Source organism: Neovison vison, chromosome 4 (assembly GCF_020171115.1).
Source record: "Neovison vison isolate M4711 chromosome 4, ASM_NN_V1, whole genome shotgun sequence".
Lineage (NCBI taxonomy): Eukaryota > Metazoa > Chordata > Mammalia > Carnivora > Mustelidae > Neogale > Neogale vison.
Window position 1 is genome coordinate 19,439,779 of NC_058094.1, and position 22,633 is coordinate 19,462,411.

Here is a 22,633-nt window from a genome sequence, read left to right on the forward strand (position 1 = left end):
TTTGAGCGATTAGGCATAAAACTTAGCTTCAATGAGACTAGCCAAGAAAATGTCCTGGCTCAATTCTAAAGATAATTTGAAATGGTTTAAGAAATGATAGTATTGTTGAATAGCTGTATGACACCTCCTACTGTGAAGATTCCAAAACTGCAGAAAAATTTATAAATTGCACCATGACTATTTTAAACAAGAAACGTTCGGATCAAAACCAGTATATATTTCCCTTTAGTTACAACACAGTAAAATCGACAATTTGAAAGCTACAATGAATAGAGAAACTTCAGAAGACATTTGAAGATCTTATTATCATGAAGAACAATGATCTCTATTGTTCCACAGATGAATCCTTAAGGTTGGACAGAATAACAAAAAGCTACCACAGAGTTTACAAAGTGTCTACCATCACTAACTGTGACTGAAACAAGTTTGTGAGATACACTAAGCAAGTATTACTATCCTGATTTTCTAGCCAAGGAATGAAAAGCCTAAAATAGCGATTCTTTTTTTTCTTTTTGGCCTCAGAGAATCTGAAGGTCTTTCTCTTCAGTAACAGTGGCTCTCTAGCCTAGGGTTGAAAAGAGCACATCTAGGGCAGAAGTTTTTAATACTGGATGCACTTGAAGCACTTGGGTACTTTTCTAAACTACTGAGGGTCTGGTTTCCTCCCTAGAGATGTGTATTTAACTGATCTCCGGTAGAGCCCTGTTTGATGTTCTTCCTTTTTGATTTTCTTTCCTTCCTGCCTTCCCTCCCTGTCTCTCTCCTTCCTTGCTTCTCCCTCAAACATATGCATATGCATATGTCAGAGTATAAATGTGATTAATTTAAGTAAATTGTATAATTAGGCATCCATCACTATAATCCAGTTTTGGAGAATGTCCATTATCTCTCTGCAGTCAATCTCCCCTCCTATTCCTGGCCTCAAGCAACCACTGATCTGCTTTCTGGTCCTTAAGCTTTTTATAGAAATTCCATATAAACTTAATATATATAGGTACACCCAAAACTTTTCATGCAATATGTCGAGCAATATTCCACTGTCTGGACAAAATGAACTGTGTTTATCTCTTCACCAGCTGATGGATGTTTGCATAGTTTCCAATTCTTAGCTACTATAAATAGGTCTTTTATTAACAGTTTCTTGCAAGTGTTTATGTGAACATATGTTCTCATTTCTCCTGGATAAATACCTAGGATTGGAAATACTGGGTTGCAGAGGGAAGTGTAAGTTTAGCTCCCACACTGTTTTCAAGAGTATCGAAGCCATTTTACCCCATCCCCAGCAATGTGGGAGATTTGCAGTTTCTTCACATCCTCAAGATTTGAGAGTCACTATTTTTAATAAAGCCATTCTAGTAAGTGTATTATAGAATCACATTGTGGTTTTAATTTTCACTTCCCGAAAGACAAATAATGTTGAGCATCTTTCATATGCTTTATTAGTTATTCACATATTTTTAATGAAATACCTATTCAAGTCTCTTACCTACTTATTAATTGGCTTGTCTCCTTATTATTGAGTTGTTAAGAAATTTTTTTTTTTTAATGTATCTGGCTACTGTTGGACATTACTGGAAATGTTTTCTCTAAGTAACCTTTAAAAATTGTTTTTGGAGTTCCTGGCTGCCTCAGTAGGTTAAGCGTTCACTCTTGATTTTAGTTCACATCATGGTCTCAGGGTCCTGGGATGGAGCCCCACATCAGGTCCCACGCTCAGCAGGGAGTCTGCTTGTCCCTTCTCTCTGCCCCTAACCCTGCTCAAGCATACATGAACTCTCCCTAAAATAAATAAATTAAAAAAAAAATTGAAAAATAAATAAAATTTTTTTCTTAGTGTTTTTCAAAAAGTAGACATTTTTAGTTTTGGTGAGTTTATAGATTTTTTTTCTTTTTATAGATCCTTTTGGTAGCTATATTTTCTTACAGAAATTTTCTAGTTCTAGTGTTTACATTTAGTTATATAATCCATTTTGAGTTAATTTTTATACAAAAATCTTATATATATGTTTTACATATGGACATCCAGTTCTTCTAGCACTGTGTTAAAGAGACTCTCTTTTTCCCACTGGCACCTTTACTTCTATTTTTTCCACTAATACATGCATATTCTTAATTCAATACCATACTGTCTTGAATACTGTGGCTTTATAGTTGGGATGTAAATCAAGTACTGTAAGTTCCCCAAAGTTGTTCTTCCTTTTCAAAATTGGCCATTCCAGGTCCTTTGCAATTCCATATAAATTTAGCAGCAGTTTGTCAATTTCCATATAAAGTCCTCTTGGGATTTTGTTAAAAATTGAATTAAATCTACGGGTAAATTTGGAGGGAAGTACCATCTTAATAATACTGTTTTCCAAATCACAAACATGGTGTTTCCCCACTTACTTATATGTTCTTTAATTGCTCTCAGTAAGTTTTACAGTTTTCAGTGTATAGATATTGCACTTCTTTTGTTAGATGTAGCCCTCAGTATTTTATTTATTAACTTCTAGTCTAATTCCTTCCTTCTACTTAACTTGGAATTAGTCTTCTAGCTTTTTGAGGTTGATGTTTGGATAACTGATTTTATTTATTTATTTATTTATTTATTTTTTTTTTAAAGATTTTATTTATTTATTTGAGAGAGAGAGACAGTGAGAGAGAGCATGAGCGAGGAGAAGGTCAGAGAGCGAAGCAGACTCCCCATGGAGCTGGGAGCCCGATGTGGGACTCGATCCCGGGACTCCAGGATCACGCCCTGAGCCGAAGGCAGTCGTCCAACCAACTGCGCCACCCAGGCGTCCCATGGATAACTGATTTTAGATCATATCTTCCATGATAAGCATTTACAATCCTCTTAGTACTGCCTTAGATGCCCTCCATAATTTGACAATTTTTTCTTTTCTTTTCTTTTTTTTAAAAAGACTTTATTTATTTATTTGATAGAGATCACAAGTAGGCAGAAAGGCAGGGAGGTGTGGGGTGGGGTGAGGGGAAGCAGGCTCCCTGCTGAGCAGAAGCCAGATGCGGGCTAGATAGATCCCAGGATCCTGAGATCATGACCTGAGCCGAAGAAAGGCTTAACCCAAATACACATCCAGGTGCCCTGGTTTTATTTTCAATTAAAAACATTTTCTAATTTCCCCTTTGGTTTCTCTTCTTTGACCTATGGGTTATTTAGGAGTGTGTTATTTAATTTAATTTAATTTCCAATAGTTAAAGTATTCCTCACATTTGTGTTGCTGGTTTTTAATTCTTAAAAATTTTAATTCTTTAAAATTGAAGAACACACTTTTAAATTTATTAGCCTCATTTAATGGCCTACGATATATATGGTCTATTCTCAAGAATGTTTCATATGTGCTTGAAGAGAACGAGGATGCTGCTGAATGGTGTGTTCAATGAAAGTTAGTACAGTAAAGTAGGTTGATAGTGTTCATTACTGAATTCCTACCACCTAGAAGAATGCCCTGAACCCAGCAGGCAAACTATACATATTTGCTGATTTAAAGATTACTCTGTCTTGGCCACTGAAGTCTCTTTCAAAATCTTTACCTGAGTCCTTTACCTTTTCTCAAGGTGGAATTTATAGATCAGTTACATAGTGTCACTTTAACCTTATTAGTTTCAGCTCAGTATTTTGAAACATGTTATCACCCTGATTTGAGAATAAAGGTACATGCCTCATCAGTTCAAAACATTTCATTAGTCCTTACTAATCTAGTCTCTTTAAAAATATTTTTATTAGGAGACTTGTCAGTCAACAAAACAGTAACTTTTTTCAAGAGTACCTTTAAAATATTTCCTTTCAGAGGCACCTGGGTGGCTCAGTGGGGAGTTTGCTTCCCCCTCTCTCTCTGCCTGCCTCTTTGCCCACTTGTAATCTCTCTCTCTCTCTCTCTGTCGAATAAACAAATAAAATCCTTTAAAAATATATTTCCTTTCAAAAGAATTCCAATTTAAACAAAATGAGGCAACAACAGGACTCAAGATTATAACCATCATGGATGGTTTGCAGATGCATTGAGACTTGGGTGAAAATTCTGACTTCACCCTGTAATATTAGAGAAGTTTGTTGATTTCTCTATACTTTAGCTTATTCATTTGTAATGCACAGTTAGGCAAAGAGCAACATCTAAATTTTTGACAATTCTGTAAAACTTCTCTGTGAACATATGGTAAGCCAGGCACTTTTCATTATACAACTGGCTGTTCAGTACACGTTTTAAATATAGAAGTCTTTCTTCAGAGTAATTGGGTTTAGCTCAGTTGCCTTTGTTCACATAATTCTTTTGCTTTTTTCCTAGTATCATAATACTTTCTGAGTATCTCACTGAAAATCACTGTTAAAAAATCATTCTTTGGCTATGCTTAATTTAGGCATAATTCAAATGACACATTGTTTTTGATTTTAGGTTAAGTCATCTGAAATTGCTGATACTTGACAATTTTTGATATACAAATAAGCAATACCATATGTTTCAAACTATGTACATATTTTATTTCATCAGAGATGATTTGTTAAACCTAAGGAACTGATAAAAATTGGGGCACAAATTTTGATTCACACTGCATGGATGCAATCCATTCAAAAATCTTTTTACTTTTTCAGACAACAGTTATTACTACCTGGAAATATATATTTCATGCTTTACTTAACAACTATTTTGGAGTACCTACTAAGTATCTGGTTCTGTTCCAGGCACTGAAAATAAGGAAATGAATAAAAATTTAAAAATTCCATCTTGTCTCTTCTCACTTTGAGTGAGAAAAAAAGACACTTAGTATGTTAGATAGTGATAAGTACTAAAGAGAAAAAAATAAAGCTGGGGAAATGGATATAATGTTGAGAGAAGAGTCTATTTGCAATTTTAGATGGGATGGCAAGTTAGGTCCTGAATGAGAAAATGTCTGGAGTAAAGGCCTATCAAAACTGAAAGATATAACCATATGGGTTTCTGAAAAAATCTAAAATCTAAACCCAATACCTCCACTGTCATGTAAGCTTCCTAAGGACATGGACTGTGTTCTATTTACTGCCCATCGAACATGTGTAACGGTGCCTGCTGTACTGCAGATACTTGATAAAAATATCTGTTGAAAACCGAATAATTAATGCAAAATATTATTTATATAAATAAATACGTACGAGTGCTTACACACCCCCTCAAATTGTTGTTTTTACCACAAATGTTAGCATAATAGCCTTTCTGTATCTCACTTTTTTTCAAGATACTATCTCTTGTGGATTTATAGTTGGTTGCTACTGAATACAATGTTATAATTCAGACTTTTAATGACTTCTTAATATCTATTTTCTATTACAGTTCACATTCTAGGAAAGGAGGAGCCAAGTCTATCTTGCTCATTATTAATCTCCATATTATTGTATCATGCCTGATACGCAATATCTACTCAATCTCAAAAGAAAAAAAATGAAGGAAAGTTATGACTGACTGGAGGAATGAATGAATGAGTAACAAGGTCATGAAGGACTAAAATGAGACAAGAGTTTAAGGAAACAGTTTAAAGTTTAGGTTGGAGGACAGGGGACATGCAGGGCCAACAGGACAGCACAGCTGGACACAATGCAGTAGGTTACAGGAAACAATGCTGATTTAAGAGGCTGATCTGAGAGTTGATATCTTATTTGGAATAGTGAGAGAGGCTACTGGTAGTGGCACTATGAATGGGATACGAGGTTTTCCTAAGTGAGAGCTATTAAAACTTTATCCTCGCTAAAACTTGGCTTCTCTTTAACAAAAGGAGTTCTGTCAATGAGATAAATAAAGAATTTCCCCTACAGAAAGGGCTATGGGTAGAAAAGAACTTAATAATTAACTGTACAATTTGATTGTTTCTACTTCTAAGATTAAAAAAAATACTGTAAAGTATCAGTTTAATCAGCACTTAATGATAAAGCCTAATCAGTAATCAACAACTTGCCTTTGAAGGTTATCATGTGATACATGTCTTATTATTCAGAAGTTACCAATATTAAACTCCAAATTTCAAGAGGTGATAATTTAAAGAAATCAAATCAAGCCACACACTAGGGCAGTTTCTTAATAAAAATCATGAAAAAAAAACACAACCAACTTAAGAATAAATTTTAGATCAATAAATTATGTTAGAAAAAGTTACAAAGGCAAAATAAATAATGGGCTCTCCAGAATATACTCGACAGTATATTTAGTTTAGTTAGGAGACCTATTAGTTTAGGACATATTAATATTTAGTTTAGTTAGGAGATACTAATATTCATTTCAAGCCTTAAACATGTGTAATATTGAGAAATGGATAAATATTATCCCATGATTTCATGTAAAATAAGTGAAATTGGCTCTGCTGCCACCTAGCAAATCTATTTCTGATTTTGTTTTAGCATCTGCCAAAATCATCACATATACATCTATTCCTTGGGAGGAGTTGAGAAGGATCAAAGCTGCATCTCTTTATGTACTAGCACAATGCAACAAACTATATTAACAATATCTGTTCCTCCAGGAAGCTGTTCTGAATTCTTGAGACTATGTTAGGTCATACATTCTGGAAACACCCTCTACTTCACCTTCACAGTGTCCACTAAACAGATTCATAATGATTTATCAAAGTGCTTTCATCACTTGACTATAAATTTCACAAACAAAAGGGCTGTGCAACTACTTCCTCAAGTGTAAGGACCCAGTTTGACTCCCCTTTATTTCCCACACTGTATCATTCAATAAATGGTATTTTGATGTTGATATTAATGACTATAGCTATTTAGGGTCTTCAAACCACTATTTATTAAATCATTTCCTAACTTTTCTTCCACTTTTACCTTAAACTCAGGTATTTCTGAAGATCCTAGCCATGGTTCTCTTTTCTAGTCATGCTGTCTGTATGATTTTGTCCAACCACTCCTAAGGCTTCAACTATTACATAAAGATAGTCATGGCAGGCTTTTACATTGGTGGCTTCTCAGTATTCACACCCTTGTCTAGTCACCTTCCCTTTGAATCTGGGCCATTCTTATGAGTAGCTCTAAATAAAAGAATACAGCAGCAGTGACACTGGGCCAGTTCTGGGACTCAGCATTAAAAGTCCTGGCAGCTTGATTTTTGTACGTTTTGGAGTCTTAAGACACCATGTAAAAATTCCAGCTAACCTGCTAAAGATCACATGAAGAAACCATGGGGCAAGGGAAAAGGCTCTGAGACTGCCTGGAGAAAGACAGTTGTCCCTGCATGCCAGCTAAACCCAGCTCTTCTGAACAATCCACAAGTTCAGTGCAGCCACATCAGCGACCACTGGTGAGAATGGAAGAACGGCCCAGCTGAACCTGGGTCAAACTGCAAAACTGTGAGCAAATAAAAACATTTGTTCTTTGAAGCCACTTAGTCTTACGCTGCTTTGTTATAAAACAGATAAAATAGCTGGTAAACTCAAAATCTAAATCTCTAGCCCTGACCACCCTCTGGGGATACTGGACCTAATTTCAAACTCTGAATTTAAATTTCCACATAGATAATATCTCCATTTCAAATTCAACATTTGCTAAAATGGATTTCAGTATCTTACCTATACAATACTGTGTAAGCTGCTGATTTTAAATTTGTATTCCTCAGGATTCTATGGCTCTGGACTATTTCTAGAGATTTCTTCTAGAACAACGCAGGTGGACATATTTTAATTTCAGTTCTTAGTCCCATCATATCATGGGTGATGAAAACTAACTCATGGGTGATGAAAACTAACTACAAGCTCAATAATAATTCAAACAAATTATTGTCCAATAAAAACAACACTTACATATAAGCAAAGTATGAAGAAACACTCTTTAGTTATATGACTTTGGGCAAGTAATAATATTTTGAGCTGTAATTACCTCATAAAATACTAAAGTTTGGATATAAATGATCTGATTTTACAACAGAAATTAAGATTTCAGTTGTGTGATGACATTTTGAATGTAATAAATTACTAGAAGCAATACAGTGCAGTACTTAAGAGCATAGGGCCTGGGTTCAAATCCTTGGAAAAGTTAGAGAGTTATTAACTGTTAGAGCCAGGATTTTAACCAAGATTCTGCCAATTAACAGCTCTGTAACTTCTTCAAGCTCCAATTTCCTAGTCTGTTAAATGGATATAAAAATAAGTTTATAGCCAATATTTCTAAAGTACACAGAACACTGCATAACATGTAATTGTTAAATAATTTCTAATTTCTCTAGAAAACTGTAATCACAAGTTTGTTTTTTTATGTACTGACCATATAATAAAACAACCACTTTTTCTTTTTTTAGAAAAAGATTTTGTTTATTTGAGAGAGAAAAAGAGAGAAAGAGAAAGTTTGCTCATGGGCAGGGGGAGGGGCAAAGGGAGAAGCAGACTCCCTGCAGAGCAGGGAGCCTGACTTAGGACTCTACCCCAGGACCCTGGGATCATGACCTAAGCCAAAAGCAGATGCTTAACTGACTGAGCGACCCAGGCACCCCTCACCAATTTCTTTTCTTTTTGTTTTGTTTTGTTTTTTTGTTTTTTTCTCCAATTTATTTATTTTCAGAAAAACAGTATTCATTATTTTTTCACCACACCCAGTGCTCCATGCAAGCTGTGCCCTCTATAATACCCACCACCTGGTACCCCAACCTCCCACCCCCCTGCCACTTCAAACCCCTCAGATTGTTTTTCAGAGTCCATAGTCTCTCATGGTTCACCTCCCCTCACCACTTTATTTTCATCAATTTCATTCTTGAAAGGTCTCTAAGAAACCCATGTTCAATACAATTAAGCTATCTACTTAATCAAGACTTCTGCCTTTAGATTACTGATATTTTTTTGACTAAATAAGGTAGCATACACTTTGATACTAACAGTAGGTTACTGAGATAAAAAACCTTAAAATGATGTGGGTTCTTTTTAATTAGTAATAAATATAATTTTCTCATCAAGAATGTCATCTCCACTTCATAAACAACTTAAAGTATTTACTACTTACCACTGATTGTCTTGGGCTTTTTAGCTATATATTCTCTCCATTTTCTTGAACTGAGCTGGCTGGGAGGTGGAATAAGTACGTTACTAATAGTACACGGCAATACAAAAAGAGCACCAACCTGGATAAAACAGAATATGTTAAAAAATATATACATATATAAACATATATATTAAATATATATATAAATACATATCACTAAAACTGACTACACAGTGAGATTAATTCTTAAATAGTGTCACCTGACAATTTTTCACTTGAATTTCACCTAACATGTACTTTGTAATGCTCTCTCACAAGGCCCCTGGAAAAACAAAAACAATACCTAAACTGTCAAAAAAAAGTAAAAAACTAGACAAAGGTAGACAAACATAGGCTCCTTTTTCCCTTAAGTTATAGATCTCTAAAAACCTTGTTATTCACAATTTTTTTTTTTTAAGATTTTATTTATTTATTTGACAGACGGAGATCACAAGGAGGCAGAGAGAGAGGAAGAAGCAGGCTCCCTGATGAGCAGAGAGCCCTATGCAGGGCTAGATCCCAGGACCCTGGGATCATGACCTGAGCTGAAGGCAGAGACTTTAACCCACTGAGCCACCCAGGCACCTCATTATTCACAATTTTTGCTTCAAGTTCAGGTTGTGGTACATTTCTTTGTTTATCTGCAAACCAGTGAGAGCCTGGGAAAGCCATCATCAAAAGATTTTGTCATACTTAGCTATAATTTTATAACCTTTTGTCTGGATAAATTATTGTTCTGGTTTCAAAATTACAATACATCTGTAGGTAATTTCAACATCTATTCCCAGAAATCAGAGATTTAATCCTAATAAGGTATAAAATGCAAAGAAACCATGAATCATATGCCAGAAAACCTACAGCAGCTTCTGACTGATTTATGAGAAAACTCAGGTTATTCATCTTTGCCTTGCCAGAAATCGGCATACAGATGTTTATTAAATATTTGTTTTCCCAAAGCCAGCATATTATATTTAGGCAAAATCTCAATTTGATTAAGTACTGAGTAAAATGAACTACACTCTGAAAGCTACATTTGCCTGTTATTTTAGAACTATAAGCTACAACAATTAGCAAATCCCAATAAATATTTTTTTAAACTCCGGGGAAATTTAAGTAAGATATCTTATAGATCTCAAATCTAATGAAAAATCACTTTTAATCAGCACTTGTAGAAGAATGAGTCTCATGACATATATATGATACTAAGTCAATACTTTAATGTATTAGTTTTACTGCTATTTGTTATCTTATGCATTCTTAGATATACAAGTAAGTATTTTAGGAGCAAAAAAAGGGAAAATTAAATGTTTATTATATATATATTTAATATTAGTGTTCCTTATCTTCAATAACGAGATGCATTAAGGATTATTTTATACCTGTATTAAACAAATTACAGGTATGTGTCTGATTTTTTTTTAAGAGTTTATTCATTTATTTGACAGACAGAGATCACAAGTAGGCAGAGAGGCAGGCAGAGAGATAGAGGGAGGAAGCAGGCTCCCTGCTGAGCAGAGAGCCCGATGTGGGGCTCGATCCCAGGACCCTGAGATCATGACCTGAGCTGAAGGCAGAGACTTTAACCCACTGAGCCACCCAGGTGCCCCATGTGTCTGATTTTGACTTGAAAAATTACCTATAAAAGTAATTCCTAAAAATTTTATCTTCAAAATATCTAGAGGATACTTGGGGCTTTATACCTTTCAGGAAAATATTTCACATATGCCTGCCTATCATTTGGGCTGGATAAACTTCAAAGACACTAAAATTAGTTATCAACCATTGTTTATAACATACTTGACAGTTTAGAAAACATACTCCAGTTTGGTTTTCACTGTAACTTTTGCAACAGGTAAAACAGGGATTATTACTTATAATTCACAATTTAAAAAGCTATAAGCCAGTGAATGGAAGAACTAGGATTTAAATCGAAGTTTTATAAAGTACATTCATTCTTACTTGAGACTTTCTATTCTATCATACTCTTCTCCTTCCCTATTTGAAAACATAGGGGAAATGATTAATGATCAATGATATTCTCATTTCCTAGAATGGAGAGCCCCCCCAATTAGGTGAACTAGATGAGGTTACATGGAGAACTATTTAGTTAATTGGCTTAAAATAGGAACAGATTTTTTAAAAAAATTCTTTGTGTTTTTTTTCTTTTTCTTTCTTTCTTTTTTTTCTTAACTATACAACTCTGCAAGATTTCTATGTGCATATTTTTATAGAGCTATATGATTTTATTAATCTGCTTAAAGTAAGTCCACCTAATCACTCTACTGCATGCAGTCTGCTTGTTTTCTTCATAGTTCCTTTGTTGCAGAATGGGGAGTGTGAGGGGTGGGGGAGAGGGAGAGAGATTCGTAAGCAGACTCCACACGTGGTGCAGACCCCCACAGTGGGCTGGATCTCACGACCCTGAGATCATGACCTGAGCTAAAGCCAAGAGTCGGCTGCCTAACTGACTGAGCTACCCAGGCTCCCCTCCTCATAGTTCTTATGATTTTCTCTTTTCCCCACCAACATGTAAGTTCTGTGAGGATAGTCTTCATCTGTGCAATCCATCACTGGACCCCTCATATCTAGTAGCACAGTGTCTAGCACATAATAGGATACATGTTGGATGAATAAGAAAATATAAATTTTTAAAAATTCACATTCTTTAGAGGTATTCTTTAGAGGATGTAAACACAGGCTAATATTATACTTCATCAAATAAACACTTAGGCACACTATTCAAAAACTTAATTTTATGGAAAAAGAGGCTAAAAGTCAAAACTTTAAGATTTATTTATTTGAGACAGAGAGAGAGAGAGAACATGTAAGGGAGGAGGGGCAAAAGGAGAGGGGGAAGAAAATATTAAGCAGGCTCCACACTCAGCATGGAACCCAACATGTGGCTTGATCACATGACCCTGAGATCATGACCTGAGCCAAAATCAAGACTCAGACGCTTAACCAAGAAAGTCAAAATTTTAAATTATCTAGAGTCAAGCATCTTAAGGCCCAAATTGTATTTCTTTTACTGTATCAATTTTCTAAGGGAATTATAACCAGCATTTGACTATAGTGCCATGGGGAAACTATAATAATCATTTTCCTCCCTACAGAATTGTACAAAATAGTTTATTTGTTGTTAAAGCAGTAAGATAATGTTAAGTAAATACTGCCCATGAATATTCTGTACATTAAAAATTGTTTTCATAGAAACACAGTAAACTGGGGTGCTTGGGTGGCTCAGTGGGTTAAAGCCCCTGCCTTTGACTCAGGTTATGATCCTGGGTCCTGAGATCAAGCCCGCCTCGGGCACTCTGCTCTGCGGGAGCCTGTTTCCTCCTCTCTTTCTGCCCACCTCTCTGCCTACTTGTGATCTCCCTCTGTCAAATAAATAAATAAAATCTTAAAACAAACAAACAAACAAACAGTGGGGCGCCTGGGTGGCTCAGTGGGTTAAAGCCTCTGCCTTCGGCTCAGGTCATGATCTCAGGTCCTGGGATTGAGCCCCAAGTGGGGCTCTCTGCTCAGCAGGGAGCCTGCTTCCTCCTCTCTCTCTCTGTCTGCCTCTCTGCCTACTTGTGAACTCTGTCAAATGAATAAATAAAATCTTAAAAAAAAAAACAGTAAACAACCAGAAAGAAAAGCAAACTTTTAGTTTTTTCCATTAAAAACTATACTTGACTTTACAGAGATTACATATTTATAATTAAAATTATAGGGGCACCTGGGTGGCTCAGTGGGTTAAGCTGCTGCCATCGGCTCAGTTCATGATCCTAGGGTCCTGGGATTGAGCCCTACATCGGGCTCTCTGCTCAGCGGGGAGCCTGCTTCCCTTCCTCTCTCTCTCTCTGCCTGCCTCTCTGCCTACTTGTGATCTCTGTCAAATAAATAAAAATAAAATCTTTAAAATTATATAATTAAAAAATAAAAATTAAATATTATTATATATAATTTTAATTATACATTTAACATATCAAATATATAAAATATATTTACATATATAAATATATTCATATATATTTAATATGTTAAATATATAAAATATAAATAATAATTTTAATTATATATATGTAATCTAGCAAAGTCAAGTATAGTAGTATATTCAGTCAAGTATATATATATATATATATATATATATATAAAATTACTGAAATAGCCACAAATCTCATAAACAGCACCAGAATGAAGAAAGAAAAACGGAGTGATGCCTGGGTGGCTCAGTCAGTTAAGCGCCTGCCTTGGGCTTTGGTCGTGTACCCAGGATCTGGGATCCAGCCCTGCACGGGGCTCCTTACTCAGTGGGGAGCCTGCTTCTCCCTCAGCCTGCCGCTCCCCATGCTCGCTCGCTCTCTCTCTCTCTCTCTCTCTTTTCCTCTGACAAATAAATAAATAAGATTTAAAAAAAAAAAACAACTGAAAACTTACAAATGATAATACAGTGAGGCTTTAGAAGTTTTTCTCACTTGCACCCACCTGTCCTACCATAAAAAAGATAATGCAAGCACGAGAATATCTTCTCACATAACTGAAATCAGATGTTGAAGGAGTAGGTTAACAATAATCTAACATGTCTTCAAATTTTAAAACTAACAAAATTACCAGTCATGAAGCTTATTTTTGAAAATCTCTTCTAAAAACTTAACATCATTTCATGTCTGCAGAGGACTTTGGTGTTATTATGGGAAGTTCAAAGTTACCTTAATATCTATTAGGACCAAAATCCTTTGTTCTATTAAAGAAGCAAAATTATTATGCAAAAACAGATTAACAAACTATAGTCCCTTTTCTCACCGACCCTTAAATGTTAAGTTAAAAACAAAGTGAAAAACCTATACCTTCCCACGCAGAGAAGAAATCTGCTCAAGAAACAACATGGAATTCTGTCTGGTATTGTTTTTTGTCAACCCTCTGAACTAAGGAGTTAAAGAAATGATAGAATGGTAACCGTGAAGCAATACTACTCCCTAAAACCAGTCTGGTGGTCTAATTCACAAAGTGCTTAGATTAATTTACTAAAAATTTTAACTGTAGGAATTCACAGTTGCTGCTTTTCTTAAGGAAAAGTATTTTTCTAATGCTGAAAATACACCAAGAAGAAAGTGCTTCTATGAAGAGCATCCCTAGAAACTATCAGAAAAAGAGATTTGTAAAAACCATAATTTCTACACAAATTTTAAGAACACTATGCTAGTGTTCCATTTCCAGGCAACAATTTCTTTTTATATAAAATGTTCTGTTCTTAGGTGTATTAAGAAAAATTATTTTTCTTAAAAGAGAGTCTAAAATATGTTGAATATTTGCAGATATATGAGATGGCATTTGTATTTACCGAAGTATATAAGAAGATACAGTGGCCTGCTGCTTATCTATCCATCCTGCCAATGGCAAGAGAAACGTGTACATTTCAGGAGTCTGTAAATTACTCTGTTTTTCTCCACATATTCCTCACATTTCTCCATCCTCCCTACCCTGTTAGCAATGAGTAGCAATATCATGCCTATTCTAGAAGCATATAGTACTTTAAGGAGGATTTTTTTTCCTTTTGAAAGTTGCACAACCTCTCTTAAAGCCATGGCAACGAAAAACATACTGAATGTGATTAAAGGGAAAAAAAACCCCAGCATGGTCAAATATCTAGATGTGGAGGAAACATTCCAACATTCCACCTGACAAAGAAAACGTAATCTAAAATGAACATGTAAATAAAAGGATACAACTCAAATTCAATATCCGACATATAGCAGGAGGGTAGATCTGATAATTTTATCATCTGCACAAATTCTAAAGCAGGGCCATAATAATGGAAAACCTAGGAAAGAAATAAGATTATGTAAACTTTAAATTCTATAAATAAAATAAAAGCAAACAAATTAGTGATTAGAGTTTAAAACTTTAAAATGGATCTTCAAAAGCAGGTGTTTACAAATTATGCAAGCCAAAAATTAAATCCTCTATAGCAGGCAAGAATTTTTTCCATTTTAATTCTACCTTTCAGAGTAGAGACATAGACATTTCTCAGTAACTGAAAAGAGTTTTGACAAACGGAAAAATGAGTCCAGAAAGAGACAAGCAAAGACAAGAGTTCTCAACTTTTTGTGATTATTTTCAGCAAGACAGACAGGTGGCCCAAGAGGCTAGGATACCAAAGAAACCAAACTTAGAGAATTTGCAAGACTGAGAGAAAGAGAAGATTCTCCAGGATGAACTTAGATTGAGTGGTATGATGAGATTAAAAAAAAATCCTTGAAATAAATGCTGAAGAAGTTAACAGCGCTAGTGAAGCCAAGTGTCCCAATTAACAAAGACAGATCCGCTCAGAGAAATAAAATTGCAGTATTTCTTTGGGCAGAGTCTAAAACTAAGCTACCAGTGAGCTAGTGAAGGAGGACAAATATTTTAGAAGTGGAGGCTAAGAAGGGCAAAGAATAACAAAACCATCTTGAGGAGACTACCCAAAGTTTTAAACTTGAAGAAAGCTGAGTAATTTCACCATATATAATTGTGTGTATATTATGTGTACATAAATACACACACACATATATATATATATATACAGTATATGTATACAGAGAGAGAGAGAGATATATGGTACCCTAAGATTCCTGTCAATAGCAGCAACATTTAAATACATTATTCATACTTAAATGGTGTACTACGAAAGAAGAGACATTGAGGTCATCGGTCTTACAATCCGTAGAAAAGAATCTAATATTCCTGTGAAAGATGGCCATGGTAGGTTACTTAAAGTAAGCAATTCCAAACAACTATTGGGAAATGTGTTCCTATCAGAAATATGCCCTTTTTTGTACTACACTTTGATCAGAAAATATTAGCCATCGATCTGACATCCTTGTAACTTCAAGGACTATTGTTTTGCACATTCTTGAATTGGGTCTTTTTTTTTTTTTGTCTTTTTAAAATTTTTTTCTAACTGGGTCTTTTAAAGTGAATTTCTAAAGGCTTCTATATAAACATCTCTTATGTTATTTTTTCCAATGTAAAAAAAAAAGTCAACCAACTAAACCCTTTTAAATTGTTGTATTTCATATTTATTTACATTTTAAGAATGAATCTATGGAGATATGGGACACAACCTAATACTTCTTAAACTGTGAATGAAGGTACTGTGATCCCTTTCCTCAATTAACCTTCATAATAACTTTGTAAGGTAAGTATGTTGCTGTCTTCATTTCACAAATGAGTTAGTCAATCTGTGCAGGTTACAACGCCTTAGAGGTGACAGAGTCAGATTTCAAACCCAGGTCTACCTAACATCAAAGCCTGTTCTCTTTCCAGAGTACCATATTCCCTCCACACCGAGTCTTAGAAAGTTCCCATAGAAAGGCCTCACCAAAGGAAGTTTCAGGCCTATAATGATCTAAAGTTAGGATCATTCCATTTTAAAAATAAAATAACAGTAGTTTTCCCAACATTCAATGATGATAACATAGTATAATTTAAGTGCTTAATTATACTTATAATAAAAATTACACCAGTGAGCCCATTTAAGCACATATATTAGAAACGGTAATTTCAAGAGTCAAACATATCTTTTAAGAACAAAAATATGCATGAATGAATGACTGCAAAATGAATTAAATATAGATTACCTTTGGTAAAACAGTCTTATCCTTTGATGGTATTACCTTTTTGGCAAGAATGCAAGGATTTAAATTAGATGTACTAAAATTCTTAGGTGTGACTCCCTTTAAACAAAATTCAGGAAAACTAATTTCAAATCCAAACTGAAAAGAAACCAAGAGAACAGTTATAAATACCATGAATAAACTTACAAAGACGAATACATCTTATTGCAATGTAAAAATTGAGAAGAAAACCATGAGAAAAAACATTTTTTTAAAAGATTTTATTTATTTGACAGACAGAGATCACAAGTAGGCAGAGAGGCAGGCAGAGAGAGAGAGAGGAGGAAGCAGGCTCCCCACTGAGCAGAGAGCCTGATGAGGGGCTCGATCTCAGGACTCTAAGATCATGACTTGAGCCGAAGGCAGAGGCTTTACCCCACTGAGCCACCCAGGTGCCCCAAGAAATAACATTTTTGATTCCTCAACTCAAAATGTGGTTCTTCCATTTATGTACACATCCTTCCTGTTTTAACTTACATATGGATCTTCTCATGAAAGGGTCTCCTCGGCTCTATACCAGCCCACAAGAGTATACTAAGCCTATTCTGTGCAACCACAGAGCCAAACAATCTCCTTTACATATACTTGTTCAATATCTGGCTTCCTATCACTTCCTATCACTTCCTATCAACAGCGCTTGTCTGTCTTATTTAAACAAATTCTTAGGACAGGGCCTAACACATAGTTTTCTTTCAAAATAAGTTGTTGATGAAAAGATCAATTCCTGCAGAAGCAGTAATAGTAGGGGTACTCATAGTAATGGTAACAATGATACTAACATTTAATGAGTGGTTACTTTGTGCTTTACATAATTTAACATTCATAAAAATCTATAAGATAGGAGTTATTATGATACCTATTTTACACATGAAGGCAACTGTGGCACCAAAAGGCTAACTATTACCCAATGTGTCACACAAAACTAGCAAGAAATAGAGTAGGTATTTGAATGTAGACAATGTAACTCCAGAATCTATGTCTTTAATCACTATAATGCCTCTACCCTAAAAGCTATTCTCCACCAAAACAAGTGATTTCAAGTTTTACATTCATGTTGTGGCAATATAAGCATTTAATTTCCTATTCATAAAAGAGTAAAAGAATCACATGAAGAGAACTCTGCCATTATTTTATATACGCAAACATGTAGTTTCAAAAAATGTATAGAAAAACAATTCTAGCTAATTCTATCCTACACACTTCAGATGGCTATGTGGTTTGTTTACATTAAAACCACTTGTACAGAAGGGTTACCTGCAGACTGGTATTTCCTAAGGTAAGGATGAGACAGCATGTAAATCAGCAAGAAGGACCTAATCACATTAAGTCCTATTGTCTTATTAGAAGTTTTATTAAGCCATAGTCAAGGGTGAATTGAAAAGGAAAAAAAAATCTAGTAATTAGTGCAATAAATCTTTATAGAAACACAAGACTCAACTCATATTCTCAAGTCACCCTGAACAAACACTGAGAAAATTTACGATTTTTGGTATTTTTTTTTTTAAAGATTTTACTTATTTGTCAGAGAGAGAGGGAGAGCACAAGCTGGGGAAGCAGCAGGCAAAGGGAGAAGCAGGTTCCTCACTGAATAAGGAGCCCAGTGTGGGACTCAATCCCAGGACCCCAGGATCATGACCTGAGCCAAAGGCAAATGCTTAACCAACTGAAACACCCAGGTGTCCCAAGAAATTTTATTTAGTTTTGCCTATATTCAAAAATATGTAAAATACTAGATGCATGCTTTAACAAGCACACAACTTATAAAAGCCACTAAACATATTCATTCATCATAAAAGATGCCAAAATAGAATTGGAACCTCATAGAAATTTAAGATTAGAGAAGTTAAACTGATCTAATATTTTCATCTTGTAGTTGAGAAATCTAGGATCTTGTGAGGTTAAAAAAAAGTTATTCAAAACCAGAGAGCTGATTAGTAGAGAGTAATGATCACTTAAAGTAGTACTACAACAGGGCATCTGGGTGGTTCACTCAGTTAAGCGTCTGACTCTTGATTTTGGCCCAGGTCATGATCTCAGAGTGGTAAGATTGAGCCCAGTATTGGGCTCCGTGCTCAGTGAGGAGTCTGCTTGAGATTTTTCTTTCCCTCTCCCTATGTCCAGGCTGCTGCTCCCTCCCACTCTCTCCCTAAAAATAAATAATTAAATCTTAAAAAAAAAAAAAAAAGTGGTATTACAGTTAAGAGATATTCTAAGCAGCTTTCTAATAGTCTATACATGTAATGAAATAAGGCATCTTGGATAAACAACATGAACTCAACTAATGTCAAATTCTGTATTTTTAAAAGACTCTTAGATTCTAGAGCTGCAGTGTCCAAAAGATAACCATGGTGACTATATAATTAAAATAAAGTTAAAAATTCTATTTTTTGGTTGAAATAATCATATATATAATCACACATAAAGTGCTCAGTAGCACTAAGCCAATGACTACTGTATTATTAGCACAGGCAGAACATTCCTATTATCACACAAAATTCTTAGAGCTATTCTAGAACATCTTTATGAGGTACATTGTCATTCAAATTCATTTCAAGTATCTGTGCTGTAAATAAAGCTAAAAGTCCTGCTTTGCAAACTGTGATAACTGAGAAATCCACTTACCTTTCTTTCCCATATCTGAATCTTTCCCCTCCATAATTCCTTTGAGTCAATAGCATTTTTGAGATCTTCTAAAGATACAACGTTAGCAGAGAGGTATTCTGCAATTTTCTGACAATTTCTACAAATAAAAGATTATGATGGTTAAATACAGGGTTTTATATCTTCCTTAGATTTAACGGTTATAGTTAACTATAATCCTAACAGGCAAAAATGCAAAGTTTCTATCACGGCTTTTATCTACTAATATTATAAAACATTCCTTAAGTCAGTCCCTGAGGGAGTCACTATTACATGTCTGTTTAATCTCATTATCCTGTTAAGAGGAATTACTCTTAACACTACAGATGAAGGAACAGATTTTCCTATTACTATTTATTAGCTGAAGTGTGCCTGATATATACACATGTACACAGATACACAGACTTAGTTATCAGCACTTTATCTTCAAAGGGAGAACGGTGTTCCTAAAATTTTTCTCCTACAGCTCTGTATGGAATTGCATAGAAGCACTTACCACAGATGATCATGGCTATTAGCAATTCCTAGTTCTCCCTATATTTCAGTGAACTAGATCAAACCTCTCTTTCTTAACTCATCAGCATCTATTGCTGTGCTTGGCATAAAGTCAGTGCTCAATAAACATTTGTTAAATGAATAAAATCATGAAGTTAAGTCCAATTGAATACTTCTTTAAGGATACAATTTGTCGTTACTAAAATATAAAACACAACAGGACATACTTGTTTCTACATTTCACATAAAACAAACAAGTAACAAATCCAGTGTATCCCTGTATCCAGGGTATTCATCCTGGTGCTCAATGGACAATATGTACCTATTTAAAAGCACACAGTGTGTTTAGATAATTAATGCTCAATAATGGTTATAAAACAGCACTGATGATATTTACTAAAAACTTAAATGTCTCAGGACTATAAAGTACGAAACGAGAAAAATCTAGATTCTTCTCAATAGATAAACCTCTAAGAACAGTATGACATAAAACTATCTTGTCACATTAAAAAAAAAATCTTCAAATCTAAGTCTGTTAAAAACAGGATACCATGCTAACTGTAAAAACAGAAACACTGTGAGCAAATATGAACAAAGCAGCTTACACTTCACAGTGATTTCCTGCTATGGTAACCTTTGCTGAATACCATTCCTTCAGATGTTTTAGTGCTCCTACAGCTGGCAGACAGTCTTTCAATCTAGGAGGATCTTTTTCAGAAGGCAACAGTACTATATCTGTCATTGCTCGACCTAGAAAGAGAATAAGGCATTTTCATAATTTTTTAAAAATCATATATGTCTCAAAATAGTACTCTAAACACTGAATTTTATGTTTATTTGGAAGACAAAGAAGGATTTTAACTTTAACTTCTGAAATTCTTTAAAACAAAACATATCTTTAGAAGTTCAAAAGTTCTAAATGTTAATCATTTGATTTAAAGGCATGTTATCTTTAATAGCTAGCATATACCAGGAAACAATGGAGTCTATCATAATTACTTGCCAATTATGTGCCAGTGCTTAATTATATATGTTGCTCTTGAGAACACCAATGCTATTGTTGTACTGAACAGAGAAAAAAACCTGGGAAATTTCAGTATATTTTTCTATACTTAATTTACACAAAAGAGAATGAATTAATATAAAATTATAAGGTTCAAATAAATTATTTCTTTTTATAGGACAATAAAACACTCAGAAAACTCAGTTACACTGACAACATCATTAGCTCTTAAGGAAAAAAGTATAACTGCATGAAACTTCACATTTTATAAAATTATAAATTTGCCAAAGGACCAAGATAATATAAATGAAACAGAAACCAAATAGAAATTTGATAATGAAAGCATTATAATTTGCCAAAACAGCAACTATATATTTCAACGCATATTTTTAATTTTACACATTTCATTTAAAAAACTGATGTTTATTTATCTATGTATTCAGTTATTTTCCATATGAGACCTTTACACTAAAATAGGATCTTGAATGTAAGGATTAGATGGTGAGCTATCAAGTCCTTCATGGTAATCACATATGCTTTACTCATCATCACATACTCTGCTCCTAGTACAATACATGACATACAATAGACACAACAACTATCTGCCTAATAAATGACCTTCAATGACAATATTCAAGAAATCTCTTCAAAATTATTTATAGATGCCAAACTGTACTGAGCTTTAGCTGCCAGCTGCGTGACTGACACAAAGAAAGATAAATTTAAGACAGAATACAGTTTTAAGAAAAGTATGGTGCAGTATTTCAAAAAATATGCTTTCCATTATAGTAGAAAAAAAAGGTGGGGAGCTCTGTAAAAAAAGATGTTTAGTAGGGACACCTGGGTGGCTCAATCAGTTAAGTGCTGCCTTCGGTTCAGGTCATGATTCCAGGGTCCTGGGATCGAGCCCTCCATCAGGCTCCCTGCTCAATTGGCAGCCTGCTTCTCCCTCTCCACCACTTGTGCCCTCTCTTGCTCTCTCTCTTTCAAACAAATAAATAAAATCATTTTAAAAGACACCTGACTGAAGGGCTTCTTTTACCGTATAACATTCTACTCGATAATGTATATAGTGACCTCACACCTCATAAGAATGTTATCCAAACGATCTAGGTTAAAGAACTTCTTTCTCCTAGAGTTGTTCATAGGACTAGTATTCTATAGAACATACTGTGGAAAACAAGGGTATGTAGAGGAAACATTCCTTAGTAATAACTACATAAGGAAACGATGCGTATTTAATTCTCTAAGTTCTAATTTTTGTTTAAATAAAAACAATTATGAGAACTATAATGTCTCAGTAATATACTTTATTAAAGTAGTGGATTGTGTTTTGTATCAACTTCAATTAAAAAATTATTTTTCAGAGCACGTGGGTGGCTCAGTAGGTTGAGCATCCATGGCTCTTGATTTCAGCTCAGGTCATGACCTCAGGGTCCCAAGATGGAGCCCCACATCGGGCTCCACACTGGGTGTGGTGCCTGCTTAAGATTTTCTCTCTCTCACTCCCTCTAAAAAAAAATTTTTTTTCATTTTGAATTTTGAAATTAGAAGTGAGAACACTAGCATAAAGACTGAATTCATCACTCATTCACAGTAAGTATAAGATAAGATATGAATTATTGAAAACAGTCATAAAATATTACCAGGAGCAGGAATTTTATCGGACAGCTGATGCAAATTTTCTGCAGATTCTTCATATAGGCTAAAATAAAAGGGTAAGTTAGAAAAACACATCCTCACATTACATATAATAATAATAATAGGTAATATTAAATGGACCATGTGCCAGATACTATTAAGTATGTTAAATGCATTATCTTATGTGATCTTCATGACAATCCATGAGACACTACTAATATTATTATC

General features: G+C 34.6%; 1 protein-coding gene across 4 annotated transcripts in view; it reads right to left on the reverse strand.

Moving 5' to 3' along the window:
- Positions 1-22,633, reverse strand: part of LOC122904336 (MDM2 binding protein) — a 74,780-nt gene that overhangs the window by 44,717 nt on the left and 7,430 nt on the right. For 2 of the 4 annotated variants that reach the window (XM_044245028.1, XM_044245026.1), the window contains exons 5-11: positions 22,411-22,469; positions 20,367-20,511; positions 19,249-19,366; positions 16,591-16,725; positions 14,695-14,789; positions 13,816-13,888; positions 8,963-9,080 (exon numbers count right to left, since the gene is read on the reverse strand). In XM_044245028.1, the coding sequence (XP_044100963.1) occupies positions 8,963-9,080; positions 13,816-13,888; positions 14,695-14,789; positions 16,591-16,725; positions 19,249-19,366; positions 20,367-20,511; positions 22,411-22,469 (743 nt within the window). The remainder of the gene's footprint in view (positions 1-8,962; positions 9,081-13,815; positions 13,889-14,694; positions 14,790-16,590; positions 16,726-19,248; positions 19,367-20,366; positions 20,512-22,410; positions 22,470-22,633) is intronic. The other 2 variants (XM_044245027.1, XM_044245029.1) reach the window with 2 other exon arrangements.